Source organism: Coregonus clupeaformis, unplaced genomic scaffold (assembly GCF_020615455.1).
Source record: "Coregonus clupeaformis isolate EN_2021a unplaced genomic scaffold, ASM2061545v1 scaf0084, whole genome shotgun sequence".
In the NCBI taxonomy this organism is placed as follows: Eukaryota; Metazoa; Chordata; class Actinopteri; order Salmoniformes; family Salmonidae; genus Coregonus; species Coregonus clupeaformis.
The window spans coordinates 573,441-592,395 of NW_025533539.1; the positions used below are offsets into that span (position 1 = coordinate 573,441).

The following is an 18,955-nucleotide window of genomic DNA, read 5'->3' on the forward strand; positions in this document are numbered from 1 at the left end:
GTGAACAAAATGTCATACCAACCCACCAGTTTTATTTAGGCTTGCACTTGACAATAAATATCAAAACAAAACTCCACATTAATCAAATGAATTCAGTTAAAACAACAAGTGATTAAATAAAATATAATTTAAATATAATTGTTAATTTAGAAAAATATGACTAATTTCATAAGTTGCTCAAACACCCCTTCGCTCATCTCCTCCCCCTTTTGATGCACAGTCCAAGTTTGTGTTTTATAAAAATGTATCACTTTATAACAGCATAAAATGAAAAAGCTACTTTCTACATACCAGTACATATGTAGTCTAGACCATTTTTAACACAGTATATTCTGCAGGCTTTTCTTTAAAGCGTTCTGTCTTATTGTTGGTTATTATCAAGCTAGTGTATAGCACAAGTTAACATTGGCTGATAACATGTTGTTATGTTTTCGTCGTGGTTGTGTGTGTCCAGTGATAACAGCATCTCCGTCTGTCTGAACTGAAGTCTACACACGTGTTCCTGGCTGAGCTAGGTAGCAGCACTCCCACACTGGTCATCCCCTCCCTCCTCTCACCCATTCCAATGCCCTCTAGTCTATCCTTCTGTCTTTCAATCCCTCCCTCCTCTCTCAGTCCCAGACTCATACCTCAAGTAGTCTAACACCAGTTGGTTGAGATGCTGGTTGCTTGGTTACAATACCGCTACATCACAGCTGTTTGTAATATTCCATTTGTAGTAACAGCTGTAGTGATTGGCTGCTGAAAGCTCTTCTTGTAGTAACAGTTTTTCCTGATTGGCTGCTGAAGGCTCTTGTTTTTGCAGTTACAGCTGTAGCGATTGGCTGTCTGGGGAGGTTCACTTCCTGCGTCGGTAGAAGAGGACGTAGGCCTGAGCAGACTGCAGTTGGTTCTCTGATATAGGAGTCACACTGGATGAACGAACGAGAGAGAGAGAGAGAGAGAGAGAGAGAGAGAGAGAGAGAGAGAGAGAGAGAGAGAGAGAGAGAGAGAGAGAGAGAGAGAGAGAGAGAGAGAGAGAGAGAGAGAGAGAGAGAGAGAGAGAGAGAGAGAGATTAACAAGAAACCAGCAATGTATTGGGTATGCATTCTAAGCCATTTGCTACAATGTGTAAAAATGGGTGTGTGCGAGTATAAATGGGTGTGTATAAATGGGTGTGTGCGAGTATAAATGTGTGTGTATAAATGTGTGTGTATAAATGGGTGTGTATAAATGGGTGTGTGTGTGTATGAATGTGTGTGTGTGTGTATAAATGGGTGTGTGTGTGCGTCTGTGTGTCACTGACCAGGAGTCGTTGTAGCAACACCATCCCAATCCGTCATTCTCCAGGCAACAGGCTGTGTAGTGGCCCATGTTGACTGTCCCGCTGTGGTTACACACTGCATACAGGTCATACAGCACCGGACCTGGGGTCAGGGACGGAAAGATGGGAGGGGAGTCTTGCTTATGGATACATGAATGCACACAAATACAAGGAGAAGGCTAAGGAGAGAATGCTAGTGATCTAAGAAAAGGGAGAAAGACAGAGGTTATGGGTAATATAAAGATGGAGAGAGAGAGAAGGGGAGGAGGCGTGATAGAAAGATGGAGATGCAGTGTAAAGGGAAAGATGCAGTGTAAAGGGAAAGATGCTGTGTAAAGGGAAAGATGGAGTGTAAAGGGAAAGATGCTGTGTAAAGGGCCTCCTGTGGCTCAGTTGGTAGAGCATGGCGCTTGTAATGCCAGGGTTTTGGGCCAGTATGAAAAATGTATGCACTCACTAAAACTGTAAGTCGCTCTGGATAAGAGAGTCTGCTAAATGACTAAAATGTAAATGGAAAGATGGAGATGCAGTGTAAAGGGAAAGATGGAGATGCAGTGTAAAGGGAAAGATGGAGTGTAAAGGGAAATATGCAGTGTAAAGGGAAAGATGGAGATGCAGTGTAAAGGGAAAGATGGAGATGCAGTGTAAAGGGAAAGATGGAGATGCAGTGTAAAGGGAAAGATGCAGTGTAAAGGGAAAGATGGAGATGCAGTGTAAAGGGAAAGATGGAGATGCAGTGTAAAGGGAAAGATGGAGATGCAGTGTGAAGGGAAAGATGGAGTGTAAAGGGAAAATGATGGACTGAGTGTGTTCTTTCCATGACAGTGACCAGGTGAATATTGATGTCACTTGTTAAATCCACTTAAAATCAGTGTAGATGAAGGGGAGGAGACAGGTTAAAGAAGGATTTTTAAGCCTTGAGACAGTTGAGACATGGATTGTGTATGTGTGCCATTCAGAGGGTGAATGAGCAAGACAAAATATTTAAGTGCCTTTGAACGGGGTATGGTAGTAGGTGCCAGGCGCACCGGTTTGTGTGTGTCAAGAACTGCAACGCTGCTGGGTTTTTCACGCTCAGTTCCCCGTGTGTATCAAGAATGGTCCGTCACCCAAAGGACATCTAGCCAACTTTGTACAACTGTGTGAAGCATTGGAGTCAACATGGGCCAGCATCCCTGTGGAACGCTTTCGACACCTTGTAGAGTCCATGGCCCGACGAATTGATGCTTTTTCTGAGGGCAAAAGGTGTGCAACAGAATATTAGGAAGGTGTTCCTAATGTTTTGTGAGAGAGAGAGAGAGAGAGAGAGAGAGAGAGAGAGAGAGAGAGAGAGAGAGAGAGAGAGAGAGAGAGAGAGAGAGAGAGAGAGAGAGAGAGAGAGAGAGAGAGAGAGAGAGAGAGAGAGAGAGAGAGAGAGACAGAGACAGAGACAGAGACAGAGACAGAGACAGAGACAGAGACAGAGACAGAGACAGACAGAGACAGAGAGAGAGAGAGAGAGAGAGAGAGAGAGATATATATATATTACCACAGCCGACCGGTCCGTAGGGCCCCATATCCAGGTTGGTCAGAGGGAAGGAAACACACACTGTACTCTTACACACCATGTACCGCGACATGGCAAACCGATTCAGATCTAATACACTGTTGTTAAGGTCTTCCACATCACCATCACCATGACTGCAGGTCAGGTAGATAAGTTAGTGTTACTAAGGATACGCATGACGATGACCTGTGGGAATCTCTGGATGGTCAGTCTCTTGGTGCTCTCTGTCCGTCTGTTGCACCGCTCACACATCTGGAACACACGTTTTAAATACACACTGAATGGAAGGGAAAATGTCACAGGCTTTTTGTGTTTCAATCTCCATCCATGCATACAGTCTTCACTTTCTCAGTGGTTTTACTCTCAGAGAAAAAGGATCAGACCTCGGGTTCAAATACTTGTGAAATAATTTCTAATATTTTTCAGCGTTTGAGTCTGCCTGGAGTGCCAATGGGCCCTAACCCAATGGGTGGGGTTTGACGTTTTGGGACCTTTCTATTGGTTTATTAAGCCTGGCATGGCTCTAACAGGCATAAAGATTATTTGAAATGAACTTTCAAGGTTTGAACAGTGTTTTCCGTAAGGAGCCAAATAGAAAATGTAGCCAGCCAGGGGTGGTCCGGGGGTGCATGCCCCCTGGGATTTTTTTGTTTTGTTGCAGAAGCAGCTCGAGTTTGGTGCCCTCTGGTACATCCTAATGCCTTGATTCCATCTGAAATACACAGCGAAAATATTGAATACTTTAACGACTTTAACTCCCAGATTGGTCAAATAAGTTGACGTATTCAGTAGAAAGACATGACTTTGCAATTAAAATGACTGAAAATGTCTGAAGTTGTTGGTTGTTTTGGATATCGTCTAGGACTGTATGATCAAGTCTGTTATCAATGTAAGAAAACCTTTTTTTAACATTAAACCTGTCTTCTCTTGAGATTCAAGTCATTAACAGTTTTACTGCAAGATATGAATTGCCACAATGTTTGTTTGTCAAATCATGTATTATATTATATATATGTGGTCCTCTGTAGCTCAGCTGGTAGAGCACGGCGCTTGTAACGCCAAGGTAGTGGGTTCAATCCCCGGGACCACCCATACAGTCATGCGTGCATACATTTTTGTGTAAGTCGCTTTGGATAAAAGCGTCTGCTAAATGGCATATTATTATTATATTATTATTATTATTATTATTATTATTATATTGGCTCTGCTGCTGTGGCCACTCAGGGTAAGGAAACCAATGTTTCATTTTGTAATTTAAATGAACTATCCCTTTAACAGTTAGGCCTGTCAAAGGATCAGGAGAGGGGGGGCAGGATGTTTGGGAGTCACATAGTTGGGAGGGTTGCAGACCTGTCAATCAATCACTGTGGGTGTGACATTGAGGGAAGGCAGTAGATTAGTAATTTAGTCAGAAAAACTAGTCTAGTCTGCCCTTTCAATTTAATCTGTGGCAAAAACAAAATCTAGTCTACTCTTTAAATTTAGCTTATTGTGGTGAAAACTAAAGAAAGGAGGTTGTGTTCTGTGATATTTACATGGACAATATAGAATTGCAGGAAAATGGTTTAAAAAATGCAACAATTTTGTGCACCCCCTTTTATACAAAGTCAGACGCCCAGGAATAGATGTACAGGTATGATTGAAGAATGAAGCAGGTGTTATGGCCTCTGTTACACAGAAAGCAGCAGTTGACTACTCCATGGTGGACACTTTAATCAAATCAGTAGACCTATATCAATATCTTTAATACTACCGTATACGTATCCTGACATTAGCATTTATAACCTTGAATCTGTTTTCTTTTATCATATTTTGGACCAGAATGATGCTTTCTCTCCAATACCTATTGTTCCTGCAGTGACGATTCAACATCTTCAAATGTTTTAATAATTTATCTGCCAAAAAAGTCAAAAAGTCATAGCCTACCAGTATGCAAATTAGGGAGCCAATTGAACGGCTCTCTCACCGATGTGATTCGGTTCCGTTTACCTAAAATATCAGTTCAAAAAGAGCCTTTGTTCGAGAGGGGTCCAGCTGGATGTCATCTCTCAGAGCAGTCACCCCTCAGGGTCTCAATGCTGCTGATAGGTCATCTCTCAGACCAATCATCTCTCAGGGTCTCTATGCTGCCACCTGCTGATAGGTCATCTCTCAGACCAATCATCTCTCAGGGTCTCTATGCTGCCACCTGCTGATAGGTCATCTCTCAGACCAATCATCTCTCAGGGTCTCTATGCTGCCTCCTGCTGATAGGTCATCTCTCAGACCAATCATCTCTCAGGGTCTCTATGCTGCCACCTGCTGATAGGTCATCTCTCAGACCAATCATCTCTCAGGGTCTCTATGCTGCCTCCTGCTGATAGGTCATCTCTCAGACCAATCATCTCTCAGGGTCTCTATGCTGCCACCTGCTGATAGGTCATCTCTCAGACCAATCATCTCTCAGGGTCTCTATGCTGCCTCCTGCTGATAGGTCATCTCTCAGACCAATCATCTCTCAGGGTCTCTATGCTGCCACCTGCTGATAGGTCATCTCTCAGACCAATCATCTCTCAGGGTCTCTATGCTGCCACCTGCTGATAGGTCATCTCTCAGACCAATCATCTCTCAGGGTCTCTATGCTGCCACCTGCTGATAGGTCATCTCTCAGTGCATCTCAGGAAAAGTAGGGGTGTCGAAAGGAGTGGACGTTTAGAAAGGAACCTTATAAGGAGAAGTGGGTGTTTCGAAAGGTGCCACTCAAGACGTCGTTTAGGTTATTGGATGTTAGTCATGGTCTGCAGAGATGCCATGTCTGTAACGTTCCCTACCGGTATCCATGTCTGTAACGTTCCCTACCAGTAACCATGACTGTAACGTTCCCTACCGGTAGCCATGTCTGTAACGTTCCCTACCGGTAGCCATGTCTGTAACGTTCCCTACCGGTATCCATGTCTGTAACGTTCCCTACCGGTATCCATGTCTGTAACGTTCCCTACCGGTATCCATGACTGTAACGTTCCCTACCGGTAGCCATGAATGTAACGTTCCCTACCGGTATCCATGACTGTAACGTTCCCTACCGGTATCCATGTCTGTAACGTTCCCTACCGGTATCCATGTCTGTAACGTTCCCTACCGGTAGCCATGACTGTAACGTTCCCTACCGGTATCCATGTCTGTAACGTTCCCTACCGGTAGCCATGTCTGTAACGTTCCCTACCGGTATCCATGAATGTAACGTTCCCTACCGGTAGCCATGACTGTAACGTTCCCTACCGGTATCCATGTCTGTAACGTTCCCTACCGGTAGCCATGAATGTAACGTTCCCTACCGGTAGCCATGTCTGTAACGTTCCCTACCGGTATCCATGACTGTAACGTTCCCTACCGGTAGCCATGTCTGTAACGTTCCCTACCGGTATCCATGTCTGTAACATTCCCTATCGGTATCCATGTCTGTAACGTTCCCTACCGGTAGCCATGTCTGTAACATTCCCTACCGGTAACCATGACTGTAACGTTCCCTACCGGTAGCCATGTACGTAACATTATGTTTTTAGTAAATGCTAGCTAACGTTAGCTACCTTAACTTATAAAAAATGCATACATTTTAGAATGTATTATTTATTATTGAAATAGTTGAAATAGTCATGGCGGTTCTAGTAGTTATGGAATTCCATCGCTTCTAGCGTTGACTCCTTTTGAAATCCCCACTTCTCCTAATATGGTTCCTTTCGAAACGCCCACCTCTCCTTATATGGTTCCTTTCGAAACGCCCACTTCTCCTTATAAGGTTCCTTTCCAAAAGTCCACTCCTTTCGACACCCCCACTTTTCCTGAGATGCACTGAGAGATGACCTATCAGCAGGAGGCAGCATAGAGACCCTGAGAGATGATTGGTCTGAGAGATGACCTATCAGCAGGAGGCAGCATAGAGACCCTGAGAGATGATTGGTCTGAGAGATTACCTATCAGCAGGAGGCAGCATAGAGACCCTGAGAGATGATTGGTCTGAGAGATGACCTATCAGCAGGAGGCAGCATAGAGACCCTGAGAGATGATTGGTCTGAGAGATGACCTATCAGCAGGTGGCAGCATAGAGACCCTGAGAGATGATTGGTCTGAGAGATGACCTATCAGCAGGTGGCAGCATAGAGACCCTGAGAGATGATTGGTCTGAGAGATGACCTATCAGCAGGTGGCAGCATAGAGACCCTGAGAGATGATTGGTCTGAGAGATGACCTATCAGCAGGAGGCAGCATAGAGACCCTGAGAGATGATTGGTCTGAGAGATGACCTATCAGCAGGTGGCAGCATAGAGACCCTGAGAGATGATTGGTCTGAGAGATGACCTATCAGCAGGTGGCAGCATAGAGAACCTGAGAGATGATTGGTCTGAGAGATGACCTATCAGCAGGAGGCAGCATAGAGACCCTGAGAGATGATTGGTCTGAGAGATGACCTATCAGCAGGTGGCAGCATAGAGACCCTGAGAGATGATTGGTCTGAGAGATGACCTATCAGCAGGTGGCAGCATAGAGACCCTGAGAGATGATTGGTCTGAGAGATGACCTATCAGCAGGTGGCAGCATAGAGACCCTGAGAGATGATTGGTCTGAGAGATGACCTATCAGCAGGTGGCAGCATAGAGAACCTGAGAGATGATTGGTCTGAGAGATGACGTCAACAGCTGGACCCTATTGCTTTGTTCCCAAACAACCCAAGCCATCACTAGGCTACACTGACAAGTCACTTTAGCGGTCGCTGGCAAGTCTCGACATGGCCTTCGAATACTAGGAAAATACAAACAAGATATTTGGTTTACTGTCCCGATGAGATACCACGGCCATATAACTGTGTTGTATGGTTTACTGTCCCGATGAGATACCACGGCCATATAACTGTGTTGTATGGTTTACTGTCCCGATGAGATACCACGGCCATATAACTATGTTGTATGGTTTACTGTCCCGATGAGATACCACGGCCATATAACTGTGTTGGTTTATGAATAGTAAAGGAATTTAGGAGATTTACTTCATTCAGTCAGTTCCACAGCTTTTTAATAAAAGACAAGCTGTTCGGTCGTCAAGAACAGTAAATAGCCAACTCCGTGGTTCACTAAAGGCCTATAAAAACACGAAAGAAAATAAATGAATGTGCCACAAAACAAGAATGAAGTGGATTTCAACTCATCGTTACCACTTACATTACGTTACATTACGTTACATTACGTTACGTTACATTACATGGACGTGGAAATTCACTCACAGGAGACGATGAAGAAGCATCATTCTCTCCCTCCTCCGTGCAAATACATTTGAGCGCAGCCAACCACAGCGCACAAAAATAACACAGGTACCGAGAGGCGGGACAGACAGCAGACTGACAAACCAGCAGTTTCCCCTGTCATCGCTGGCTTTGTGACTGACAGGCACCTGTCCCATCAATAGATCGCTAGAAGATGCATAACGTTCTGACTAGCGAATTTGAACTTTTTAAATGAAAAGAAGCCTAGTTGATGAAGTGGAAAAAGGAGGTGGCTGTTGGCGGCTGTTTAGTACTTATGGAAAACACTGAACGGTAGAGTGTTGTCTTACGGGTGCGTTATCTTCATCCAGCTTCTCTTCCTGTGTGAACAGATCCAGACACTCCCTCAGAGACCCGCCCCCTGCTGCACTCCTCTTAGGGATGGGCAGAGACAGGTCACAGAAGACGTCGAAGCAGGTGGAGTAGTGAGAACACACAGAGCAGTGGAGAGAACTACGCAGCTGACCTGTGAACAGATCTGAGAGAGCGAGAGCGAGAGAGAGAGAGCGAGAGAGCGAGAGAGCGAGAGAGCGAGAGAGAGAGAGAGAGAGAGAGAGAGAGAGAGAGAGAGAGAGAGAGAGAGAGAGAGAGAGAGAGAGAGAGAGAGAGAGAGAGAGAGAGGGAGAGAGAGGAATTGGTTATGATAACAATAAACACATCTTAAGGAATAAAGGTGACAATACTGTGATCAGCAACTCCAAATGTCTTCACGCTCACCTACGATCTTACTGTTGTCCCTCTCCAGGTGTCTCTTCCACATTGCAGACGCCTGCTCGTCTATCCTGAGAGAGAGAGGTAGGGAAAGAAAAATGGAGGGAGACAGAAAAAGAGAGAGTTAGAAAGAGGGTGGACATTTTACATTTAGGACTAGAGGTTGAATCTGGCCTCAATAGGTCATTATGTGGTCTTTGGTGCATTTTGACCCTTACATGTCTCCGTACCTGACTTTGGTGAATTTGGGTTCAGGCTCCAGGCTGGTGAGCCGGATGTACGGCCGGCGGTTGACCTCACAGTGAAGCCTGTCCAATAAGAACCTCAGAAACTCTTGAGCATCCTGTTGACTGGAAGGAGTATAGATGTTTTCACTGCTTACAATACTTTCGCACATGCACACACACACGGCCGGCCCTATACTTTTGGGGGCCCTAGACGAGATGTTTTTGAGATAATGTCCCAGTTTTACATATTTTGCCATGGTGTGGAGAATTGTTTTTTAATTCTACAAATGTTTCCATGACTTAAGCCATGTCAATATGATATCCCCCTGAAGGTCAGGCCCCCTGAAGGTCAGGCCCCCTGAAGGTCAGGCCCCCTGAAGGTCAGAGGTCAGGCCCCCTGAAGGTCAGGCCCCCTGGGCACGTGCCCTTCATGCACAGTCAGAAATTCAGCCATGATTACTACAAGTTTAGATAGCTGGCTAGAGTAATTTACCAATCTAAAAAATTTTTAGCTGACATGGGCTAATTGAGTGACTGTCAGTGACTGATATAAGAGGAAAGCTGCTGATGAACAACCACATTCCGAAATGTCACCTTGTATATTCTACTATTCTAATGCTCAACAGTAAGTTGTGACCAGACTGAATCATTTATGCCCAGGGCCGGCCCTGCACACACCTACCTGTATCCGCTAAAGTAAGGCACGGCGTCTTTGAAGATGCTGTAGAACTTCCCAGGATTCACTTCTGTGTTATGGTTTTCTTTGTTTACATCCCAGAGACCCAACAGCACCTGGGAGAATGCTGGGTGGGAGAGGTTAGAGGTCAGAGAGCGCTGGGTGGGAGAGGTTAGAGGTCAGAGAGCGCTGGGTGGGAGAGGTCAGAGAGCGCTGGGTGGGAGAGGTCAGAGGTCAGAGAGCGCTGGGTGGGAGAGGTCAGAGTGCACTGGGTGGGAGAGGTTAGAGAGCGCTGGGTGGGAGAGGTTAGAGGACAGAGAACGCTGGGTGGGAGAGGTTAGAGGTCAGTGAGCGCTGGGTGGGAGAGGTCAGAGAATGCTGGTTGGGAGAGGTCAGAGAGCGCTGGGTGGGAGAGGTCAGAGGTCAGAGAGCGCTGGGTGGGAGAGGTTAGAGGTCAGAGAGCGCTGGGTGGGAGAGGTTAGAGGTCAGAAAACGCTGGGTGGGAGAGGTCAGAGAGCGCTGGGTGGGAGAGTTCAGAGAGCGCTGGGTGGGAGAGGTTAGAGAGCGCTGGGTGGGAGAGGTTAGAGGTCAGAGAACGCTGGGTGGGAGAGGTTAGAGGACAGAGAACGCTGGGTGGGAGAGGTCAGAGAGCGCTGGATGGGAGAGGTCAGAGGTCAGAGAGCGCTGGGTGGGAGAGGTTAGAGGTCAGAGAGCGCTGGGTGGGAGAGGTTAGAGGTCAGTGAGCGCTGGGTGGGAGAGGTCAGAGAATGCTGGTTGGGAGAGGTCAGAGAGCGCTGGGTGGGAGAGGTCAGAGGTCAGAGAGCGCTGGGTGGGAGAGGTTAGAGGTCAGAGAGCGCTGGGTGGGAGAGGTTAGAGGTCAGAAAACGCTGGGTGGGAGAGGTCAGAGAGCGCTGGGTGGGAGAGGTTAGAGGTCAGAGAACGCTGGGTGGGAGAGGTTAGAGGTCAGAAAACGCTGGGTGGGAGAGGTCAGAGAGCGCTGGGTGGGAGAGTTCAGAGAGCGCTGGGTGGGAGAGGTCAGAGAGCGCTGGGTGGGAGAGGTCAGAGAGCGCTGGGTGGGAGAGGTCAGAGAGCGCTGGGTGGGAGAGGTTAGAGAGCGCTGGGTGGGAGAGGTTAGAGGTCAGAGAACGCTGGGTGGGAGAGGTTAGAGGTCAGAAAACGCTGGGTGGGAGAGGTCAGAGAGCGCTGGGTGGGAGAGTTCAGAGAGCGCTGGGTGGGAGAGGTTAGAGAGCGCTGGGTGGGAGAGGTTAGAGGTCAGAGAGCGCTGGGTGCGAGAGGTTAGAGGTCAGAGAGCGCTGGGTGGGAGAGGTTAGAGGTCAGATAACGCTGGGTGGGAGAGGTTAGAGGTCAGAGAACGCTGGGTGGGAGAGGTCAGAGAGCGCTGGGTGGGAGAGGTTAGAGAGCGCTGGGTGGGAGAGGTTAGAGGTTAGAGAGCGCTGGATGGGAGAGGTTAGAGGTCAGAGAGCGCTGGATGGGAGAGATCAGAGAGCGCTGGATGGGAGAGGTCAGAGAATGCTGGTTGGGAGAGGTCAGAGAGCGCTGGGTGGGAGAGTTCAGAGAGCGCTGGATGGGAGAGGTCAGAGAATGCTGGTTGGGAGAGGTCAGAGAGCGCTGGGTGGGAGAGTTCAGAGAGCGCTGGGTGGGAGAGGTTAGAGGTCAGAGAGCGCTGGGTGGGAGAGGTTAGAGAGCGCTGGGTGGGAAAGGTCAGAGAGCGCTGGGTGGGAGAGGTCAGAGAGCGCTGGTTGGGAGAGGTCAGAGAGCGCTGGGTGGGAGAGGTCAGAGAGCGCTGGGTGGGAGAGGTTAGAGGTCAGAGAGCGCTGGGTGGGAGAGGTTAGAGGTCAGAGAGCGCTAGGTGGGAGAGGTCAGAGAGCGCTGGGTGGGAGAGGTTAGAGGTCAGAGAGCGCTAGGTGGGAGAGGTCAGAGAGCGCTGGGTGGGAGAGGTTAGAGGTCAGAGAGCGCTGGGTGGGAGAGGTTAGAGGTCAGAGAGTGCTGGGTGGGAGAGGTCAGAGGTCAGAGAACGCTGGGTGGGAGAGGTTAGAGTTCAGAGAGCGCTGGGTGGGAGAGGTTAGAGGTCAGAGAGCGCTGGATGGGAGAGGTTAGAGAGCGCTGGGTGGGAGAGGTTAGAGGTCAGAGAGCGCTGGGTGGGAGAGGTCAGAGAGCGCTGGGTGGGAGAGGTCAGAGGTCAGAGAACGCTGGGTGGGAGAGGTTAGAGTTCAGAGAGCGCTGGGTGGGAGAGGTTAGAGGTCAGAGAGCGCTGGATGGGAGAGGTCAGAGAGCGCTGGATGGGAGAGGTCAGAGAGCGCTGGGTGGGAAAGGTCAGAGGTCAGAGAACGCTGGGTGGGAGAGGTTAGAGTTCAGAGAGCGCTGGGTGGGAGAGGTTAGAGGTCAGAGAGCGCTGGATGGGAGAGGTCAGAGAGCGCTGGATGGGAGAGGTCAGAGAATGCTGGTTGGGAGAGGTCAGAGAGCGCTGGGTGGGAGAGTTCAGAGAGCGCTGGATGGGAGAGGTCAGAGAATGCTGGTTGGGAGAGGTCAGAGAGCGCTGGGTGGGAGAGTTCAGAGAGTGCTGGGTGGGAGAGGTTAGAGGTCAGAGAGCGCTGGTTGGGAGAGGTCAGAGAGCGCTGGATGGGAGAGGTCAGAGAGCGCTGGATGGGAGAGGTCAGAGAATGCTGGTTGGGAGAGGTCAGAGAGCGCTGGGTGGGAGAGTTCAGAGAGCGCTGGGTGGGAGAGGTTAGAGGTCAGAGAGCGCTAGGTGGGAGAGGTTAGAGAGCGCTGGGTGGGAAAGGTCAGAGAGCGCTGGGTGGGAGAGGTCAGAGAGCGCTGGTTGGGAGAGGTCAGAGAGCGCTGGGTGGGAGAGGTTAGAGGTCAGAGAGCGCTGGGTGGGAGAGTTCAGAGAGCGCTGGGTGGGAGAGGTTAGAGGTCAGAGAGCGCTGGGTGGGAGAGGTCAGAGAGCGCTGGGTGGGAGAGGTCAGAGGTCAGAGAACGCTGGGTGGGAGAGGTTAGAGTTCAGAGAGCGCTGGGTGGGAGAGGATAGAGAGCGCTGGAAGAAAGGAATGGGAAAGAGAGAAGGCAGGAAAGGAAAGGTTGATAGAATCCTCCCGTTCTTACCCTCCATAAGTTGTGGTTCCTCTCTAGTGCACATCTCCTGTCTGTAGGCCTTGACCAGACAGTAGTCCCTCAGATCTCTGGTGTGAGAGAGACACTGCACCACCGCATTCAGAAAACACTGACAGAGAGAGACAGAGCAGAGACAGACAGACAGAGACAGAGAGACAGACAGACATACATACAGACAGAGAGAGAGAGAGAGAGAGAGAGAGACAGACAGACATACAGACAGAGAGAGATGAGAGCAAGTGTAAGAGAGGAGGGTGTAGGGTAGGAAGCATGAGTTTTTACTCACCAAAGTAACACAGTGTGGTCAAAGACTTGGTAACTTAGTCGTAGTCACCATTTGGTTACCTAAACTACAAACACAGTTAAGTTTTGGGGTTATTACATACAGTATTTATTAACTTATTTCCGGATATCGTCTAAACTACCCACAATGCACGTTTTCTAAATGTCATATGGAGAATCTACTCTGTGCTACCGAGTTCGTACGCTAGCTCTGTAGCTAGCTCAAGATAGCCATGCTAGCATGTAATTACATTCCAGACCTGCAAGTGTTGGCGGTGGGGAGCTAAAAATCCACCAATCACGAGGAAGTGTGATGTAAACAATGAACAGATGGGGCACCTGCAGCTTCCTCATGCTCTTCACAGACTTTGTGGCTGTGTTATCTAGTGGGAACCCGTTAGCACGGCAGGCTCTGATGCCTTCTTGCCAAAACGGGCTCAAAACGAAAGAGAAAATCCTACCTGCTTGCTCAAATTCAATTGTTTAGTACCTCGTCTGTTCTCCTTTTTGTTTTGTCAACTTCTTCGGCATGTTCTCTGTGAGGGAAGCTACGGGAGTTTTGTAACTTTTTGCACCTTGGCTTAGTGCTAGCACGCTAGTTGACGGACATCCTGAATCTATCTATATTATATTTCCCCGACTCTCCCTCGGTCAGGGGAAGCACCTGCCCCCCCCTCGCTTTGGTAGCAAACTCAGCCTGCACGCTTTTAAAAGGTTTACTTTGCTTTTGATCTGTGGTTACAGTATGTTTTAGTTGTGTTGTGTTAGTTGTGTTCGTGGTGGTTTGCTAGGCTGGCTAGGCTAATAGCCAGTTGGCTAAATAGCTAACATTAGCTAGCTGGCTAGCTTGCTGGCTAAAATAACTGCATATATCTAACATTATTTAATAACTGGTTAGATGGCATTATGTATTTCCAAAACATTGGTTTTCTTTAATGTAGTTGTAAGCTAGGTGTTGATAGCAACTGGCTGACTCATGCAGTCAGTGCTAAAGTAACGCTAGGAAGCTGGTAGGGCTAACGTTAGCAGGCTAGTAGGGCTAACGTTAGCAGGCTAGTAGGGCTAACGTTAGCAGGCTAGTAGGGCTAACGTTAGCAGGCTAGTAGGGCTAACGTTAGCAGGCTAGTAGGGCTAACGTTAGCAGGCTAGTAGGGCTAACGTTAGCAGGCTAGTAGGGCTAACGTTAGCAGGCTAGTTGGCTTGCAACCTTGCAACAATAAATTAATAAAGTATTTGCTTGTAAGTTGGCTGAAAATCTAATTGAAACCAGTAGTCATGAGTGCAAAGGATTGTTTAATTTGAATTTATACATTTGAAGTTATTTCTGTTGGAGTTTACATTAGGGAAAAGGCTGGCTTGCCAGGTCCTTCATATTACATCATCTGGCATTCTGATTGGATTTGATGTAATAACTAAAAAAAAAAAAAAAGTGAGGTGAAACTTTGAATTGGAACTTTTGATGCGTATACTAATCCAGATCAATATGTTACATGTGGTTAAGTTTATGCTACCTACCCTTTAACCTTCTGAAGATCAATATGTTACATGTGGTTAAGTTTATGCTACCTACCCTTTAACCTTCTGATTTTCCTAAATTCTCCCACCCTGACACACACACATCACACGTCAAACATAAGGACTTACCGTGTTTCCTACGTTACGAAGGCCGACTCTTCCACTCCCAACCTTGAGCTTTTCTTTCTGTGGAGGAGATTCAGATTAAGTCAGAGCTGAGATTCAGAGGAAGGGACAGTCAGAGCTGAGATTCAGAGGAAGGGACAGTCAGAGCTGAGATTCAGAGGAAGGGACAGTCAGAGCTGAGATTCAGAGGAAAGGACTGTCAGAGCTGAGATTCAGAGGAAAGGACAGTCAGAGCTGAGATTCAGAGGAAGGGACAGTCAGAGCTGAGATTCAGAGGAAGGGACAGTCAGAGCTGAGATTCAGAGGAAAGGACAGTCAGAGCTGAGATTCAGAGGAAAGGACAGTCAGAGCTGAGATTCAGAGGAAGGGACAGTCAGAGCTGAGATTCAGAGGAAGGGACAGTCAGAGCTGAGATTCAGAGGAAAGGACAGTCAGAGCTGAGATTCAGAGGAAGGGACAGTCAGAGCTGAGATTCAGAGGAAGGGACAGTCAGAGCTGAGATTCAGAGGAAAGGACAGTCAGAGCTGAGATTCAGAGGAAGGGACAGTCAGAGCTGAGATTCAGAGGAAGGGACAGTCAGAGCTGAGATTCAGAGGAAAGGACAGTCAGAGCTGAGATTCAGAGGAAGGGACAGTCAGAGCTGAGATTCAGAGGAAAGGACAGTCAGAGCTGAGATTCAGAGGAAGGGACAGTCAGAGCTGAGATTCAGAGGAAGGGACAGTCAGAGCTGAGATTCAGAGGAAGGGACAGTCAGAGCTGAGATTCAGAGGAAGGGACAGTCAGAGCTGAGATTCAGAGGAAGGGACAGTCAGAGCTGAGATTCAGAGGAAGGGACAGTCAGAGCTGAGATTCAGAGGAAAGGACAGTCAGAGCTGAGATTCAGAGGAAAGGACAGTCAGAGCTGAGATTCAGAGGAAGGGACAGTCAGAGCTGAGATTCAGAGGAAGGGACAGTCAGAGCTGAGATTCAGAGGAAGGGACAGTCAGAGCTGAGATTCAGAGGAAAGGACAGTCAGAGCTGAGATTCAGAGGAAGGGACAGCGTGTCAACAATGTCATTCAAAATACCCACAGAAGGTCAAGATCCAAAACACTAGCAAGGACAAGGTGAATCTATTACTTACTGTATGTATCATATCTGCACTACATTCCTTTTCATCTTATCAGCTCTACACTAGTCAACATGGGGTAGAGGGCGAGGGGTTGATCTGGCAAGTGGTTGTCTGTCTGGGAGTTGTTACAGGTATCAAACCCATGTGTGTCTGTGTACTGGAGTCATCTCGTTAGTCAGGATGTGTTACATCCGGCCCAGAGTCACCTCGTTAGTCAGGATGTGTTACACCCGGCCCAGAGTCACCTCGTTAGTCAGGATGTGTTTCACCCGGCCCAGAGTCACCTCGTTAGTCAGGATGTGTTTCACCCGGCCCAGAGAGTAACCTCGTTAGTCAGGATGTGTTACACCCGGCCCAGAGAGTCACCTCGTTAGTCAGGATGTGTTTCACCTGTGCTGGCCCAGAGTCACCTCATTAGTCAGGATGTGTTACACCCGGCCCAGAGTCACCTCGTTAGTCAGGATGTGTTTCACCCGGCCCAGAGTCACCTCGTTAGTCAGGATGTGTTTCACCCGGCCCAGAGTCACCTCGTTAGTCAGGATGTGTTTCACCTGACCCAGAGTCACCTCGTTAGTCAGAATGTGTTTCACCCGGCCCAGAGTCACCTCGTTAGTCAGGATGTGTTTCACCCGGCCCAGAGTCACCTCGTTAGTCAGGATGTGTTACACCCGGCCCAGAGTCACCTCGTTAGTCAGGATGTGTTTCACCCGGCCCAGAGAGTCACCTCGTTAGTCAGGATGTGTTTCACCTGTGCTGGCCCAGAGTCACCTCGTTAGTCAGGATGTGTTACACCTGGCCCAGAGTCACCTCGTTAGTCAGGATGTGTTTCACCTGTGCTGGCCCAGCTGGACTTTAAGAGCTGCTGGCCTAGTGCATCAGTTGGAAAGGAGATGTTGGGAGAACTACACCTCACGTAAGTTGTGGTGCGAGTTCCAGCTCAACCATTTTAGTTTGAAAGAACCCTGAGTTTTGGTGTTTCCTCTGTTTCTTCTACATATTCGTTTTACTCCCTATCCTAAGTTGTGGGTTTTTATTTTAGTTTGTCTTTTCGGAGGCAAACTTAGTGGGCTTCCATGGTGGGTGTGTTTTAGAACCCCTTAACTAGTGGGCTTCCATGGTGGGTGTGTTTTAGAACCCCTTTACTAGTGGGCTTCCATGGTGGGTGTGTTTTAGAACCCCTTTACTAGTGGGCTTCCATGGTGGGTGTGTTTTAGAACCCTTTACTAGTGGGCTTCCATGGTGGGTGTGTTTTAGAACCCTTAACTAGTGGGCTTCCATGGTGGGTGTGTTTTAGAACCCCTTTACTAGTGGGCTTCCATGGTGGGTGTGTTTTAGAACCCCTTTACTAGTGGGCTTCCATGGTGGGTGTGTTTTAGAACCCTTTACTAGTGGGCTTCCATGGTGGGTGTGTTTTAGAACTCTTAACTAGTGGGCTTCCATGGTGGGTGTGTTTTAGAACCCCTTTACTAGTGGGCTTCCATGGTGGGTGTGTTTTAGAACCCTTTACTAGTGGGCTTCCATGGTGGGTGTGTTTTAGAACCCTTTACTAGTGGGCTTCCATGGTGGGTGTGTTTTAGAACCCCTTTACTAGTGGGCTTCCATGGTGGGTGTGTTTTAGAACTCTTTACTAGTGGGCTTCCATGGTGGGTGTGTTATAGAACCCTTTACTAGTGGGCTTCCATGGTGGGTGTGTTATAGAACCCTTTACTAGTGGGCTTCCATGGTGGGTGTGTTTTAGAACCCTTTACTAGTGGGCTTCCATGGTGGGTGTGTTTTAGAACCCTTAACTAGTGGGCTTCCATGGTGGGTGTGTTTTAGAACCCCTTTACTAGTGGGCTTCCATGGTGGGTGTGTTTTAGAACCCCTAAACTAGTGGGCTTCCATGGTGGGTGTGTTTTAGAACCCTTTACTAATGGGCTTCCATGGTGGGTGTGTTATAGAACCCTTTACTAGTGGGCTTCCATGGTGGGTGTGTTTTAGAACCCTTTACTAGTGGGCTTCCATGGTGGGTGTGTTATAGAACCCTTTACTAGTGGGCTTCCATGGTGGGTGTGTTTTAGAACCCTTTACTAGTGGGCTTCCATGGTGGGTGTGTTATAGAACCCTTTACTAGTGGGCTTCCATGGTGGGTGTGTTTTAGAACCCTTTACTAGTGGGCTTCCATGGTGGGTGTGTTTTAGAACCCCTTAACTAGTGGGCTTCCATGGTGGGTGTGTTATAGAACCCTTTACTAGTGGGCTTCCATGGTGGGTGTGTTATAGAACCCTTTACTAGTGGGCTTCCATGGTGGGTGTGTTATAGAACCCTTTACTAGTGGGCTTCCATGGTGGGTGTGTTATAGAACCCTTTACTAGTGGGCTTCCATGGTGGGTGTGTTATAGAACCCTTAACTAGTGGGCTTCCATGGTGGGTGTGTTATAGAACCCTTTACTAGTGGGCTTCCATGGTGGGTGTGTTTTAGAACCCTTTACTAGTGGGCTTCCATGGTGGGTGTGTTTTAGAACCCTTAACTAGTGACTTTGCCAACTTTCAGAAGCCCTTTTGAAACCCTTTCTATTTTGGTTTGGTGTTCAAAGTGATTTTCTTTGTTAGATCCCTTTTCTGTGAGCGATGGCATTTTGAGTTTGTCTTATGGGAACGTGTGTATGGGTCAGATTTAGCCTGTTTATCTGGTTAGCTCAGAGAGGAGGATATAAGGTCAGCTGCACCGCTCATCCTATTACACACAGGGAACACTGCTGACAGGGTTAGATACTGCTGACAGGGTTAGATACAGTCCATGTACTGCTGACAGGGTTAGTGTTAGATACAGTACATGTGGTGCTGCTACAGTACATGTATTTGTATTTATTATGGATCCCCATTAGTTCCTGCCAAGGCAGCAGCTACTCTTCCTGGGGTCCAGCACAATTAAGGCAGTTATACATTTTAAAAACATTACAATACATTCACAGATTTCACAACACACTGTGTGCCCTCAGGCCCCTACTCCACCACCACCACATATCTACAACACAAAATCCATGTGTACGT

The 18,955-nt window shown here is 48.0% G+C and overlaps 1 protein-coding gene across 1 annotated transcript in view; it reads right to left on the reverse strand.

Annotated features, from left to right (window-relative positions):
• Window positions 1–12: 12 nt before the first annotated feature.
• The window catches only part of usp21 (ubiquitin specific peptidase 21), a 46,949-nt gene continuing 28,006 nt past the window's right edge, over window positions 13–18,955 (reverse strand). The window contains exons 3-12 of the mRNA XM_045213165.1: window positions 14,816–14,872; window positions 12,881–12,998; window positions 9,764–9,884; window positions 9,085–9,204; window positions 8,861–8,925; window positions 8,434–8,621; window positions 3,024–3,102; window positions 2,833–2,940; window positions 1,287–1,407; window positions 13–911 (exon numbers count right to left, since the gene is read on the reverse strand). Of these exons, the coding sequence (XP_045069100.1) occupies window positions 839–911; window positions 1,287–1,407; window positions 2,833–2,940; window positions 3,024–3,102; window positions 8,434–8,621; window positions 8,861–8,925; window positions 9,085–9,204; window positions 9,764–9,884; window positions 12,881–12,998; window positions 14,816–14,872 (1,050 nt within the window). The 3' untranslated portion in view covers window positions 13–838. The remainder of the gene's footprint in view (window positions 912–1,286; window positions 1,408–2,832; window positions 2,941–3,023; window positions 3,103–8,433; window positions 8,622–8,860; window positions 8,926–9,084; window positions 9,205–9,763; window positions 9,885–12,880; window positions 12,999–14,815; window positions 14,873–18,955) is intronic.